This window comes from Cariama cristata, unplaced genomic scaffold (genome assembly GCF_000690535.1).
Source record: "Cariama cristata isolate BGI_N322 unplaced genomic scaffold, ASM69053v1 scaffold7417, whole genome shotgun sequence".
NCBI lineage: Eukaryota > Metazoa > Chordata > Aves > Cariamiformes > Cariamidae > Cariama > Cariama cristata.
The window spans coordinates 55460-70256 of NW_009627054.1; the positions used below are offsets into that span (position 1 = coordinate 55460).

The 14797-nt window shown below is 36.2% G+C and overlaps 1 protein-coding gene across 1 annotated transcript; it reads right to left on the minus strand.

Moving 5' to 3' along the window:
• Positions 1–244: 244 nt before the first annotated feature.
• Positions 245–9177, minus strand: LOC104164842 (ADP-ribosylation factor-like protein 5B). The gene is made up of 5 exons (XM_009704295.1): positions 9098–9177; positions 7712–7859; positions 4658–4741; positions 2797–2948; positions 245–830 (listed from the first exon to the last, which is right to left on the minus strand). Exons 2-5 carry the CDS (start codon positions 7853–7855, stop codon positions 782–784), a joined length of 429 nt encoding a protein of 142 aa, XP_009702597.1. The 5' UTR covers positions 7856–7859; positions 9098–9177; the 3' UTR covers positions 245–781.
• Between the last annotated feature and the right edge of the window lie 5620 nt (positions 9178–14797).

Sequence of the window (14797 nt, forward strand, 5' to 3'; positions counted from 1 at the left end):
GTCTACACATAACACTAGCTGCCTTGAATCCAAATTTAATTATCAAGAGGTTCATTTTTAAAAAGGTATTCAAGTTCCAAATGACTAAACCAGGACGTAATTACCAAATTTTTATCCGCTGTACAGAGATGTATTTTCAAGTAAAAGAATCATATCCTAGAACTACTTGCCAGAGAAACTGAGAATTAAATAGATTACTTTTAAGGCAGAAGTTCAATTATATACCAGGTTAAAAGCCACCACAATATTAACTATAACTAGCTTTTAACAATTTGCATTCATAACTATCAACTCCCATGTTGGCTAGAACTCTACTGATGTTCCAGGAAGCCGAGCTGGAGATACAGTTATCCTTAGAGGCTAAAGCTATGCCAGAGTAAAGTCAACCTACTCTTTACTTTTTCATTATTAAACAAACTGCGCTCATTTATGTTAGTGAGTTATATAAACTATTTAGAAAGAGGAAGTATGAAATATCGACAATGACAAAACTGATTTTAAAAAGCTATCATCAAAAAAGTTAGAATACATATTCAGAGGAATTTCAATGCTTAAAAACAGATTCACATATGTTGATCCAGTTGAAGATTAGTGTATCAAAAAAAGTTAAGAAAATACTTTGTGTTTCAGTTCAACTGCACTTGATTCAAGTACAGCTTGGGGGTTGGCTGATATAAATTAAACATGGTCACTGCCTCAGCAGCCAAAAGTACAGATGTACATGTTCACAGGATAAATAGAAGTCTCTCCTTTTGGGGGGGGCGGGGGCGGGTGGAAGCAGCTATCTCACTCCAATACGAGAGGTCATCCACTCCAAGCCTTGGCATAATCTGAAAGATAAGAGATGTTATACTGGTACTAGTTCTATTCCATCATCTTTAAACATAAAAACAAGTAGAAAACACTTTAAAAACATCTACTTAAAATGAATAAAAAAAGCTGGAATTGGGATTGAAACCTGAACAGAGTAAAAAGTGTTTTAATTTAAGTCTACTTAGGCTTTAGCCACAAGAAGATGGTCAAGCATACTATTTTATTGAAACTTGGCACTCCTTCAATTTTTTTTCTTTGTAAATCTGAAAGACACTATTCTTAACATATTTACTCATAAGCACATGGAGTCAAGTAAGCTTTTCTTTTTCAACAGGTTTCCTATGAAAGACTGCTTACTTGAAAGCTAGACCTTTACTTACTAACACTAAAAGACAAAGGACAGGTTACCCAGACTGAATTGGTTCACAAAAAAGGCAGTGCATCAGGAATTCCAAAATCCTATTACAAAATTAAAAATTTGTTTATATTCAACACCAAGATTGCATGGGATCTAATCTGCTTACTCATTCAACTTGCATCTCTATTTAAAAGTCCTCTATTTCAGAAGACAGGCTTTCCTTTGATTTTCTAGGGATCTAGTTACCTAGTTTATGCCATTTTTAAGCTTTACCTTTGTAAAGTAAATCATGACTTAGCTATCCAAGAAGGCTAGCTTCACTCACATGGGGCTAATCTCTCACGAATCCTGTCAGAACTTCCCAAGGGAGATTCAGCTCAGCAATCTAACTCTGCAAATTTTTTTTTTATGAGTTGGTCTCACTCTTGTCACAGTTTTAAGTATTCTAATGATTCACTTTTTTTTTTTTTTTTTTAATGTAAGAAAGAAGCAGTCTAGGATGGCCAATGTTTCTAAACCACAGTTTGTATTCATTTATTTCTTCCTTCCTCTAAAAGCCAACGTTTGAAGATCTAAGTTAGTACATAAACTGAATACTCAAAAGTGACTTTGGCAAAACTGGTAGGAGTAAAGCAGAGTTAACACAATCCAAAGGTTCAATCAAAAAAAACAGTTTGTTCTCAGTAACACATCCCACCCTAAGGAAGTGAACACTAGCGATCACTCTACAAGACATCTCCATTACTTTAGAAAATACTTCATGCTAGAAACGAAGAAGATGCTCTCACTTCCCAAACACTCAGCTGGATTCACTATTTTTGATGTCACAAGACCACATTATTATAAAGGTTGTACGCACAGATGAAAAAAAACCCTCTAACTATTACACACTAGAAGACTGCTTTAAGAATCAAGACGAAAAATAAGCCCAATTCAAACCATGTAAGCAAGACACTATCCAGCTTGTTACAGGCATCCAAAAATGTCTTTTGATCTTTATACACAACGGATTTAAGGAAAGCTCAGCTTTCCGTTTTACTAATTGCTGGCATAAGGTATATAAATTTCAAAATTAGTTACATCAGCCAGATACAAACAAAAGGTTTAATATTGGCAACAATTTTGTCTTATGCCAGATCTAAGTACGTTTTCATCAAAATTATGTTTGAATGCTTATCAAAAAACCCAACCAACCAAAACAAACCCCAACACCACCCCAACCTGCCCCACCTGAGAAGCTTATGGTAGATCAGAATGCAAAGGAAGAAGACAGTAACTACACAAAGACACACAAAATGAGAGGGCAGCGCACAGAGAGAAAACAAATTATGCCAACAGCTACATATTTGGCTGGTGCGGGGGGTGCTGGGTTTTGTTTGGAGGGGGGGTTGTGTTGCTTGGGTTTTTTAAAACAGTAAGCTGAAAGTCTTTCATAAAATTTTGGAGTTTGTGTTATGAAAAAAAATCCACAAGGTTCAATAAAGAAGAAGAAAAATTCAGTATGTCCCTCTGACTGCAAAGAACAGAAAATATGTTCTTTCAGGAAATCTACATTGGTGTCAATAGGCTTCTAAATCAGTATTCTCATGTACCAAATATTGCTACACTAAGCAGTAAGCATTTACCCTTCTCCTGTCAAAGCACAACAGGACTGAATGTGCCACGGGTGATCCTTTATGGAGCTCAGGGTGAGGTATGTAGATATCTCAGCAGCTGTCATGCAACCTTTCATGTCCTGCTTGTTCGCAAAGATGAGAACTGCAGCTTTCCGTAAATCCTAGAAGTAATTTAGAGTATTCATAACAGTTATTTTAAAGAACTAAAAGGCTATTGCATCAACTGAATTTCTTGAAAGAACTGTATTCAAGCTTATCTACAATTACACAGCAGCAAGGAGTTTTAACAAGCTTACTGCTTTAAAAATTAATTACACTAAGACTGAAGAAATGAATTTATTCAGAATCATTCTCTACCACACAGAATCAAATTATAATGCATTATAAAACTATCCTTCTGGTGTTGACCACATGTTCATATGTTAACTAATAAAAGTCTTGTTAAAATATATTTCATAAAGCTCCAAACCATCCAGCCAGCAGAATTATTACTGGATAAACATTTGAAAAACTACACTAGATACTATTCAAATGGAAAAGCCTGCTAGATATTATTCCCTTGAAATTACTTTACAATTTCATTAAACAACTTCTGCAGTGACTAAAGCAGTAACAATTTAAGAAAGCTATCTAAATTCTTTTAAGTTTTATCCTATTGTTCCAAAAAGGGAGCTCTAATAATCCTGCAGCAGCTTTAGTAAAACTAGAAACTAATAAAAAGTTGCTTTGTATCTGTATGGAAATTAAGATACCACACAGCAATGAGACAAGAACTGGGACGTATGGGTTTAGGAGTGCAGATGGGTAGACAAATGCAACACTCAGGAAGCTGTCAGTTGTGAATAAAAGTGTTCAACACATTTCAGTGTATTAAATTTTGAGACTATTTCTCCATCAAGAGTGGAAAAAAAAACCAAACCTTTATGGTCCAAAGTTGAAAATTCACTCCTACAAGTAGTCCAGTCTAGGCCTACCAACTGTTTTCAAGAGATGGTATATCACAATCTCATAAGAGCTTATAACACTGGAAACTAATAAACTACATGGGAAAACTTCACCACTAAAAGTCATCTTTCCACCTTTTTTGTTAGTGTATTTGCTCCTTACTACCAGATCCAAACTACATTAACTGTAAAGTAAAAACTGACTCATTTCTCTCAGAGAAATGAACTCAACAGAATTACTTGCATTGTACTAAATCCTTTTCCTTCAAAAGCGAAGGAAGATATTTAGATTTAAAACAACCCTGTTTTAGCTTGAGAGTGATCACAGAAGGTTTTAATGTACTTTACCTAATCCAATGTAGATGTTAATCTAGGATCTTTGAGGGAGTTGACCCAATGTTGAACAGTCCTCAATACAACATATAATAATAAAACTACAAACAAAACAATTCAGAAGGAAATGGAACTGAAATTCATTTATCCATAGTATTATATATGCTCCTTAATTTTAAGGAGCACGATTAAAATAAACAAGAAAGAGAAATGGAATTGCCTATTTTCTACAATAAAAATTAAAAAAAAAAAGTTTCTTGAAATTTTAACCATTGAACTGAAAGAAGAGAGTTAGTGGTGGAAACAGTAACATCCAGTCACATTAATATGAAGGTTAAGATATTTTACAAGTTCAACATTTGCAAAATAAAAGTGATTTGATTACAATCAAGCACTTACTATTAGAAGAGTGCTTCATAATAATTTTCCTGTTTTTTAAAATTTACATGGTTTTAAAATGTGACCAACATGCATGCACATTTAGGCTCAGAAATTTTTTTGTGATGGTATAATTTTTGTTAACGTAGGAAGAATATAATGTTATATGAATGTTCACAACAAAAGAAAGCTATTATCCCAACTCCCCACCATACCTCATGAGCCAGCATTCTATAAAGTTCTTCTTTTGTAATAGAAAGTCGCTCTCTATCAATGCTGTCAACAACAAGAATGATGAACTAGGGGAAAAACAATAGTACAGTATGTAAGTACAAAGTATAAATTACAGAAAGCATGTTTTCAAGAGACAACTACCACAAGTTTTCCTATTAAGAGAGACATAGACTTTCAGAGCACACTAGAAAACAGAAAAGAGGTTTATTGTCACAGTCTCTTGCTAGAGCCCTGGGAATCATACATGAAGATTATAGTTTAAAAAAAAAAAGATTGCACTTGTACATTTGAGCACTGCTCTTAAGATCTACTTCCATGCACTATGGTTAAACCTCCTTGGCGGATTTTCAGGCCCTACATCATAAGCAAAATGGTGATGTAGGTACCAAAAGCACCTACAGATAGTGGATTACATTTAAAATGTGGATAACAAACTTGCTACATAGTTATCAATGAAAACAGTTATTACTGTCCACAACTACTTGCATGCTCAGAAAACTGTAAAACTGAAATTGAAATTCCCTATTTTGACAGATGCATTTTTAGCAATTCAGCGTCATCTCACTTACAAGGCTTAAGAAATGTTATTTCAATGTAGTACATCAGACCTTAGAAAGCTACGTACCTGCATTATGTTGTTGCACAACACCTTAACATTTGCAAAGCGCCTGTGCAGTTGGCCTCTCACTTATAACTTTGCACACTCCTACCTAGGCACTTGGAGATGGCTATAGCAGTGATTTTGCCCTTACTGTTCCTGCCAGGCACATAATTCTCATGGCCATGCACCTGTGAATCTTGAGACACTGCTAGGTCTGGTATATCAGATCTCTCATGGGAAGCAATTGTCACTGGTATGAAAATTACTCTCTTTTACCCCACTCTTTCTGCCCCTTGTTTTGTACCTTCTATTTTATAGCCTTACACTAGAGAGGAAAAAGACATGGCATTATGTAGTAGGTAATACTCAAGTAAATGCTTGTAAGCATTACACAATAGTATGTGTACACAAACCATAACAACTGATCAGTGTTCAACACTTGTCCTGCTCAGAGTGTGCTCCAAGCAGTGCTAACAGCATCACAGGTGGGAAGAATGAGTAGGGAGATCAAGCACGTTCTGATGAAAATTATACAGATACTATTAAAAAAAAAAAAAAAAAAGAATTACAGGGAACATATACTACACTGGAGAGGAAACCAAGGAGATGACATTCATCTGAGAGACTCCATTACTTCTCTGCCCAGATGGGTATACTTTTCCATCCCTTTTCTTTTACTGTAACTCTTTTTGTTTGCCCCCACCCCTGATAACTTAACCATGAGAGCTCCCTCTCCTTTCCTCTCCCCCAAATTTTGTGTCTGTGAACCTGTCTCAACATACTTTCTGTAAGAATATGATCTGACTCTTAAAACAGAATTGCACAATTAGCCATATTAAGTTGAAGCTAATTAGGACAGGTAGCACTGAAAAGCTTATTTGTGGCATTTCTACATCACTCCAAAGATTTTGTTTCAATTGCTTCAATTTACAGATAAGGAAAGAGAGGAAAGAGAGAGAGCAACAAAAAAGGAGGATTAGAAGTCACTGCTATAATTCTCCAACATATTCTCCAAATCACTTTGCCTTATAAAATTAAGGAGATTGATTATCCATTGAAAATGACCACAAAGTATGGAAAAGTAAGCCAATTTAATTCTGCTGTGACTTTGAGATGTCTAGCAGATGAGGAATAGTAAAGGAATTATTCATATCAGGGAGGCTAGGATTAGCATACTAAACAGATCTCTTTTCTTCCTCAACTGTTTCCAGCAGACAAAGCTCCTAAGTAAAGCGAAAGTTCTTCTTTCCAAGTGCTAGAAAGCACTGGATTTCAAACACTTATTAGCCAGAACATGATAAAGAACATCCCACAAGCATCAAAAAAAGAACTAACACATGCATCTCCCCGAATTCCAAAATCAAAGACTCTCAATGGACAAATGTCAAGAACTTATTGTTATTGTCCAGATAATGCTGGCAGACGTCTCTTCACCCTCATGTGTATATGTCTTAAATGTAGCCATATTTTTCTAGACAAAATTAAAAATTAGTTTAAAATACTAGAGATGAAGGTTGAGATGTCATCACCAGGCTCTCAGTAGATAAAAAGTTTCTGAACATCTGAGGTGGATCACTCTAATCTCCCCTCTCTCAAAGTGGGCATAGGGCAGAAAACCTCACTTTACAGGAGGATGGAATGTTTATATAATGAGTAATATCTACAAGTGATCTCTGCTTTTTGTAGAAATGGTAGGAAACTAAGTCTAAAAATCTTTTACATCAATGTAGAAATCTCAAAGTGAGGCTACAGAGATCTTACATGCATGTTGTGTTGATAACCTCTTGGCATCGAAAAGACTAGCATAAAGAACAACCCCCCCAAAAGACAACTGTTGCTGAGTTTTACTCCAACCTTTCCAGCAATGGTAGCTTTACCAGTACCTCATGAGTACTGCACTGAAAGACTTCCCTTTATCCTTTGGATAAAAGCCAAAAGCTGATTAGCTTTTTAAATACTGCCGCCTAGAGAAAGTTTAATTCCTCACCCTTAATTATCATCACCTCAAAAACATTTCAGACTAGATATATAGAAGTTAGGTTAACCACTGCAAATCCTCACTGGATTTGCAAAGTACATTGCAAAATTTTCTTTTTAATCTACTTGAAAAAACATGCAAGAACTCTATTTGATCTGAAATGTATTTTGATATCATTTGATTGTCTAGGGAAAAAAAAAATAAAAATATCTAACTTCACAGTTTATACCACAGATCAAACAACACTAGTGTAAAGTAGACAGGAAAAATACTTCTAATATTACCAGAAGATTGGCTGCATACCAGAGACACCTTACAATTTTGGGGTTTGCTCTTCCTCAAAAAGACTTAAAACCAACACAGCTGCAATCTTTATAATAATCTACCTATATTCTTAATAAATAGATACAATTTCAAACTTATTGAATTTGCAGATTTCAAAGCAGCTTCTCATACCTCTGTGTTTGAATAATAGGTATTCCACGATGACCGTAATGATTCTTGTCCTCCAATATCCCACATTAAGAAATGAGTGTTTTTCACCACTATTTCTTCTACATTGCTTCCTATGGTTGGAGAAGTATGAACCACTTCATTCATTAAGCTGAAGGAAACAACATCACACCTTAAAGACCAGCCAGTAAAATCCACAAGGCTTGTCACAGCTCAATTAAAACGAATTTGTTGTAGAAAACGTAAATATGTGTAACTGATAAAAAAAGACTTTAAAACTAGGCATATTTCAAAAAGCTATACATTTGAATATTCAATAACAGTTCTTCAGTAAAAAGATTAGTTCAATCTGAATTTTGACTAAAAAATGTGGTTGATTAAGTTCTAGTGTGCTTTTGTAGCACAGACTATAGACATGCTTGAAGACATCAGCAACAAAAAACAAGCACATAAAAGGTTTATAACAAATGGATAAGCATCTGTGTTTTAAGATTCTTCTCTTTTTAAAGGACACTCTTTAACAGACACTTAAAATGCACTTCTTTCAAAGTAGAAGCTGCTATTCTAAAGAACCCAAACAAGAGGAACACTAAACTGTGCAAAATATAACTCAAAATATAATTTTATCAGAGCACTCAACTTAGTAACTCAATACTAAAACAAATTCCAAAGGATTAATTGTTTACATAGCTAAAAATTTCTCCATTCTACCTTTGAGCTTTGACAAAAGTGCTCAGGAAAAAGGTTTTTTGGAAAATACCCTCTGGTGTCTTTGTATCCAAATATACGCATAGTAATTTGGCTACACCCTCCTCCTTTTCCACAATTACAATAGTAATTATGTTACTGCCAATATTCTTGAATTTATCATAGATATTTTTGTAATGCTGGCAAGATTTGGGTGCAGTGATGCTATTGAAAATGCTTAAGGTAGGACCTAGGCAAGATGAAATACTATTTTGAGGAATCCTCCATCATGAATTTTAGACACTGGAATCAGGAAACATTTGGAAACATTTATGGATTTTTTGCAGATTGGCTAGAATTTCCATTAATTTAAAAATCACTTTTTCTCTGCAGTTCTTGGTGACAGGATTATTTCTATGCTTACAAATAAAGCTAGGCTTTCATGGCAAAAGAATTTGCAGTTCACTTTGTGCTTGTACGTACAATTTTTTTATTCAGTTTACAGTTCCACTTCAAAACATGGCAGTTCCTTCACTTATCCTTTAAACATTTACTCTGTTTAGAACAACTAACACAATTAATGTACAAACTGTGATCTAGACTCTCAGAGATTCTGTCAGGTTGCAAAGCTGAATTTTCAATGATTAAACAGTGACAAATACTAAAATGTAAACAGAAAAACAAAATAGCTCATATACTTACAATTGGTAAAGAATAGTAGTCTTTCCAGCATTATCAAGTCCCACTATGATTACTTTGTGCTCTGCATATACACAAAAAAGACAAGAATAAGTTAGTGGAAACAGCAGTAATTATAATTCTGGCTAATCACTTTTCCTTACTGAAGAAAGCAACTACTTGTTTGTCTTATTTCAATAGCTTACACAGAATACTGGTGACTTCAGGGCAGGAAAAAAAAAAAAAAAAAAGAAAAAAATCCACAAAGCCTCATCTTCTTTTAAGACTACAGTCTCAGGAAAAGTCAGTATTGGAAGTCTTCATAAAGGAATAGTTACTAACATGATCACTTCATTAAAAAAACAATCTAGTTTTAGAAATAAAAGTACAATGAAAAAATATAACTCATAGCAGTGTATCATAAGAATATCACCAAACATCCAAAGACTGCATAAAATATTAGCCTAACATTCAAGGCTCAATAATAAACACTTGTTAAGCGACCACCATCGTTCGCACAGTAAAAGCCAAGAGGAAGTTGTACTTTGAATAGATCACAAATTCCAACGTTGCAATTTCTGAACGGAAAAGTCACATAATAGTCGAGGTTGGAAGACACTTCTGGAGGTCATCTGGTCCAACTCCCTTGCTCAACCAGGACCACCCAGAGTCAGTTGCCCAGAACCATGCCCAGATGGAGTATCTGCAAGGATGGAGATTCCACAGTCTACCTGGCCAGCCTCTGCCAGTGCTCAGTGACCCCCACAGTAAAAAAAGTGTTTTCTGATGTTCAGAGTGAACCTCCTGTGTTTCAGTGTGCCCATTGCTTCTGGTCCTGTCACTGGGCACCACCAAGACAAGTCTGGCTCTGCTCTTTTTGCACCCTCCTTTCAGATGTTTATATACAGTAACAAGATCTCCCTTGAACCTTCTCTTCTCCAGGCTGAACAGTCCCAGCTCTCAGCCTTTCCTCATAGGGGAGATGCTCCAGTCCCTTCATCATCTTCATGACCCTTCGCTGGACTCTCTCTAGTATGTCAATGTCTTTCCTGTACTGGGAAGCCCAGAACTGGACACAGCATTGCAGCTGTGGCCTCACCAGCGCTCAGTAGAAGGGGAAGATCACCTCCCTCAACCTGCTGGGTAGTCCAGCTTATAGAACAGTGATCTCCAACTGCTGCAATGTTATTCTTCCAAGCACAGGGGAAACAAAACCAAACCCAAACAAAACCAACAAAGCCCCCCGTAACTTAAATGCTTCTTTGTACATAATACTTCTTAGAATTTCAAATCCAGCAGCACAGTCAATTAGAATGGTGGTTCTTTTGATACATGTGCGAATCTAGAAGATGCTGATCCACTTATTGATGAAAAAGCAAATCACTTGAATTTACAAATAGATACTAGAAGTAAAACTTGCATCAAAACAAACAAACAAAAATCTGTGAACAGGTTCACTTTTGAAGAGGTAATATTTAAAATTCTAGGGCACTTATTCCAAAGCAAAACATGGATCACAGCTTACAGATTTATTCTAAAACACCACATTCAATCTACAAGACCCATAACAAATTACTAGAAGGTCAGAAGATCTATCATAAACATCAAATTGGTGGGGTTTTGCCCGCAAGTGAATGGTTTAAGGAAGAATTAAACTGTTTTGTTCTGTTGGGGTTTTTTTAAGTCTACTTATATGTAACAACCTAGGTCTTTTCATACTGAAAGTGATTTTAATGAAACAATCTCTTTGCTATGTGCTGCGGCCCTAACAAATGTTGAAATATATTTCCTTGTAACAGTTCCCCTCCTACTGTATCCTGCCAACACATATTAAGGAAAAAACTTTTCCTGGCCTTAAATCCATTAACACTTTTAGCCCCATAAGCAGGAGCATCAGTAATTAATAACATTTCCCAATACATAAATGATATGAAATCCTCTCTGCTTTCAACTCTAATAAACTGTGCCACATAGCTAGACTGTCCATCTCTTCTTCAAATTCAGTTAAGTTTAAAGGACTTTCAAAGCTCAAACACAAAAATACCCTTCTGCTGTTTTCAAAACAGTCATGTTGTCAACCATTGCCTGGAAGAAGATGACTCTACTGTTGCAAGATTCTGTTTGAGTTATTTTCAAGGAGCCAATGAAAAGGAATTCCAGTCAGGCATTACATCGCTCTTTCCCACGTTCACATCATTATACAAAGTCTTACTTAGGAACTAATGAGAAAAGCGTTGGATGAAACGGTATCATGCTACTTAAAGTAATGAAAAAAAAAAGATGTCCATTGAGGTGACTGTTTGTGAAAGCCACTGAAGCGTGAATGGTTCAACACTAATTCGGAAAAAAAGGCATAGCTTATCCGTGTTACTCAGTGAAATGATATTGTATACAGTAACTGAATAAGCATAAACAAGAAAGTCACACAAGTGTTAATTAACGATTTGGGGATGAAAATAATAAGATGAAAGCATCAGTATCTCATACAAATACCAGTTTCCACCTTTTATTAACGGCAGTTGCTTTCAGAACTGTCATCTATGGCAACTTACAAACATATTCAAAAGTTGAATTTCTGTCTAGTTTGGTTAGATTACAGACTTTCGACTTGTATATGTGCATTAGAGGAAAAACACGTGAACTTAAAAACTGTCAAACTAAGAACAAAATTTTAGCAAGATGAGCACTTGTTTACAAGGGCAACTAGTAGAAAATAGATGCTACATTTAAGAGAAAGGGCAATTAAGGAGTAAACCATAGGCAGTGATTTATGCCCATATTTGTGTTCTGTACTTATGGACTAACCCAAGTTTCATCCTTTCACTGGCTGGTATTCAAACTCAAGTTTGGGTTGTATTCATGAATAACTTCCCAGTCCACCATGTTCTTGGCAAAGGAAGAAGAAAATCCATAACAAGATTTGCCAGAGCAGAGTCTTTATAAATCAGGTAGAAAGAGGGGAAAAAATAAGCAGAAAAAGTAGGCATGCAGGGGAAAAAAGGTTTAAAAGAATCCAAAGAATTCTGTTATATCAACCATTCCTGCCAGATTGTTTAAAAAAAAAAAAAAAAAAAAGTTAAAAAAAAAACAACAAAAACCCACAAAAAAACAGTATCAAAATGTATCTGGCAGTCTAGTATTACAAAATAACAGGATAGTGAAGACTATCTTCTTGCAGATGTTAGAAGGAAGACATAACATGCTCTTTTTTTCATTTACTCGTCTGTATTTCTCTGTGGTAAAAGGACCCAAAACTGAATATTCAGTTCTCACAACTTTTCTAATTTGCAAAAATTAAAAAAAAAAATAATTCTATTTTAATGATAAGCAAGGCTCTTCCAACAGATTTGAAAGAAGAAATGAATAATGGAAAGGGTACAGATACTTTTCAGGCTGTGAAACACAAACCCCACATCTAGTTCCGAATAATAACCTTGGAGGCTTCAAGGTTGAAGGCAGAATGCAGACAGAGGTTTGCTAAAGAGGAGGCAGAAGGAATAACATTTTACTAAAGCCCAAAGACATTTCAATACAAGGATTCATTCTGCACACTAAAAGCTACCTTAGGAGTCTTTTAAACACAAAAGAACTGCTTAAATACATCTTGTATTTCCAGACTTGATTACAAGAAAGTAGAGAAACTGTCAACAGCCTTTAGTAGTCACTGAAATCAAAATTCTTTTGGTTTTCCAGATAATGGTTTCTGCTAACCTGACTGTACAGTCTAGGAACTGTCAGCAAGCCTAAGCGAAGTAAAATGTGGAGTTGCAGAAGTTCAACCTTGACTTAAACCTTACCATTATTTTTCTTACAGCAGTTTTTTAACATCTATAGTATTTATTCAGAGCAACCTAGAAGACTTTGAATGACTACCATTCAAAAAAATTAAACAGATTTGTGAACTTCTTAAGGAAGTGTATCAGCCACACATTCATAAAGGAATAAGGTATTGACAACTGTCAGCTGCCTTTATCAGGGTTGCTGACATCCACTTCTGTTTTTTCCTTGTAGATTCATTAACAGTAATCTTGATAGTATTGATGGAATGATAAGTCAAGTAAGTTTTATTCAGCTATGTATTAACACAGGCAGTAAGTTCGTTGCTCCACCATTTATTCATATTACTACATGTTGCTTAGAAGACTGCCATTTGAGTACTGAATCATAGCTTAAGCTGGTCATTTTTGAAATCTAGGGGGGGTTTTTAAACATAGTTTTAAAAGTTATTTTCAAAATAAGTGTAAATTCAGTCTGAACTTATAACACTTTATACCTAGACTTTAAATGGCTGCAGGGCTCAGTATGTTAAATAAAAACAGTACTTGGGCAATGTCTTTTGTCAGTTTCAAAAATAAGGAAAAAGAATCAGGAAGCCATCAGTAAGTCACCTAGAAAAAAGGCAAAAGTCTATTTTTAAGCCAATTGTTTCTCTTATAAAGTATCTCTATCTCAGTTTGCATCGTTCAATTACTACTCAAGAAAGAGCCAATACACATTGAGAGCTGAAAGACACAGAAATGCTCATTGTCCTCCCTCCTTCAGGCTTTAACCTCTTCACTGAAAAGGCACAGAGACCAGAAAACAAGAAGATTAAATAAGGCCCTGGAACAATTTTGACCCCTACCACACAAACAAGAACAGCCACTGTTTAAAGACTACTGTCAAACTCAAATGAAATGAAGCCTTCCAAACATATCCACAGGACTAAATAGATATTCCCTGACAGACTGTGCTCAGGGCAGAGACTGTTAGCCTTCCTTTCTTTCATTAGTCATTGACTCACAGATCAGCACAGGCATCACCCAGTTCCCTTAAACTGCTCTGCACTGCAGCTCTTCTTTCCATTGCAATGGAAAAGCAAGTGCATTCTGCCAGGGGAGCAGAGAAAAGAGCTACAAGTTCCTATCACAGGTCAAAGCCACACAACACTATTTTAACTGTTGCATTTTCCACCATATGAGCCAATCCGGGTTTGCCAAAACGGGCAATATAAAACTATAATCAAAATACTCTAATACAAAAGCGGGACTCCGCTTCAGTCTCCACTCTCCAGCATCACAACTAAAAACAGATACGAAGCTTTAACAGCTATAGACACCCACGAGCAAGCTCTGCAAGGAGAAACTGTACCAACAGCACACAGCGGATACTGCAGAAAGAAATGACGGGTGCTCATAGTGGGTGACTCCCTGTTAAGGGGCAGAGAGGTGCCCATCTGACAGGGAGGAGCCAGGTGAGGTGTGCTGCCTTCCGGGACCCAGAGTCCAAGACATTGCCGGGAGGCTGCCACAACTTGTCAAGAGTACAGACTGTTATCCACTGCTGCTCTTTCATGTGGGTGCCAATGACGCTGCAAACCAGAACCCGGGCAGAATCAAGAAAGACTATAAAGCCCTGGGGGTGCAAGTGAAAAATATTGGTGCCCAGGTTACCTTTTCCTCCATTTTACCAGTCAGAGGAAAGGGAGCAGCCAGAAATAGACGTATAAGGCAAATCAACTTCTAGCTTTGCGACTGGTGCCATCGTGAGCATTTTGGCTTTTATGACAACAGGACATTGTTTGATGACTATAACCTATTAGAGAGAGATGGAATCCACCTGTCGAGAAGAGGTAAGGGAATCTCTGGCAGCAGGCTGGCCAACTTGGTGAGGCGGGCTTTAAACTGAAGGACTCAGGGGGTGAGGTCCAAAGGGGCAATGCTCAAGCCATCACATCCAACAGGC

Bases quoted from the DNA above. Each gene is read 5' to 3' on its own strand.
- LOC104164842 (XM_009704295.1), bottom strand. From the start codon at position 7,855: ATGAATGAAGTGGTTCATACTTCTCCAACCATAGGAAGCAATGTAGAA. The intron at 4,742-7,711 runs GTATGAGAAGCT...TTTTTCCCCTAG, and splicing joins CCTATTATTCAAACACAGAG to TTCATCATTCTTGTTGTTGA. The intron at 831-2,796 runs GTAAATGCTTAC...CTTATCTTTCAG, and splicing joins TGTGCTTTGACAGGAGAAGG to ATTATGCCAAGGCTTGGAGT.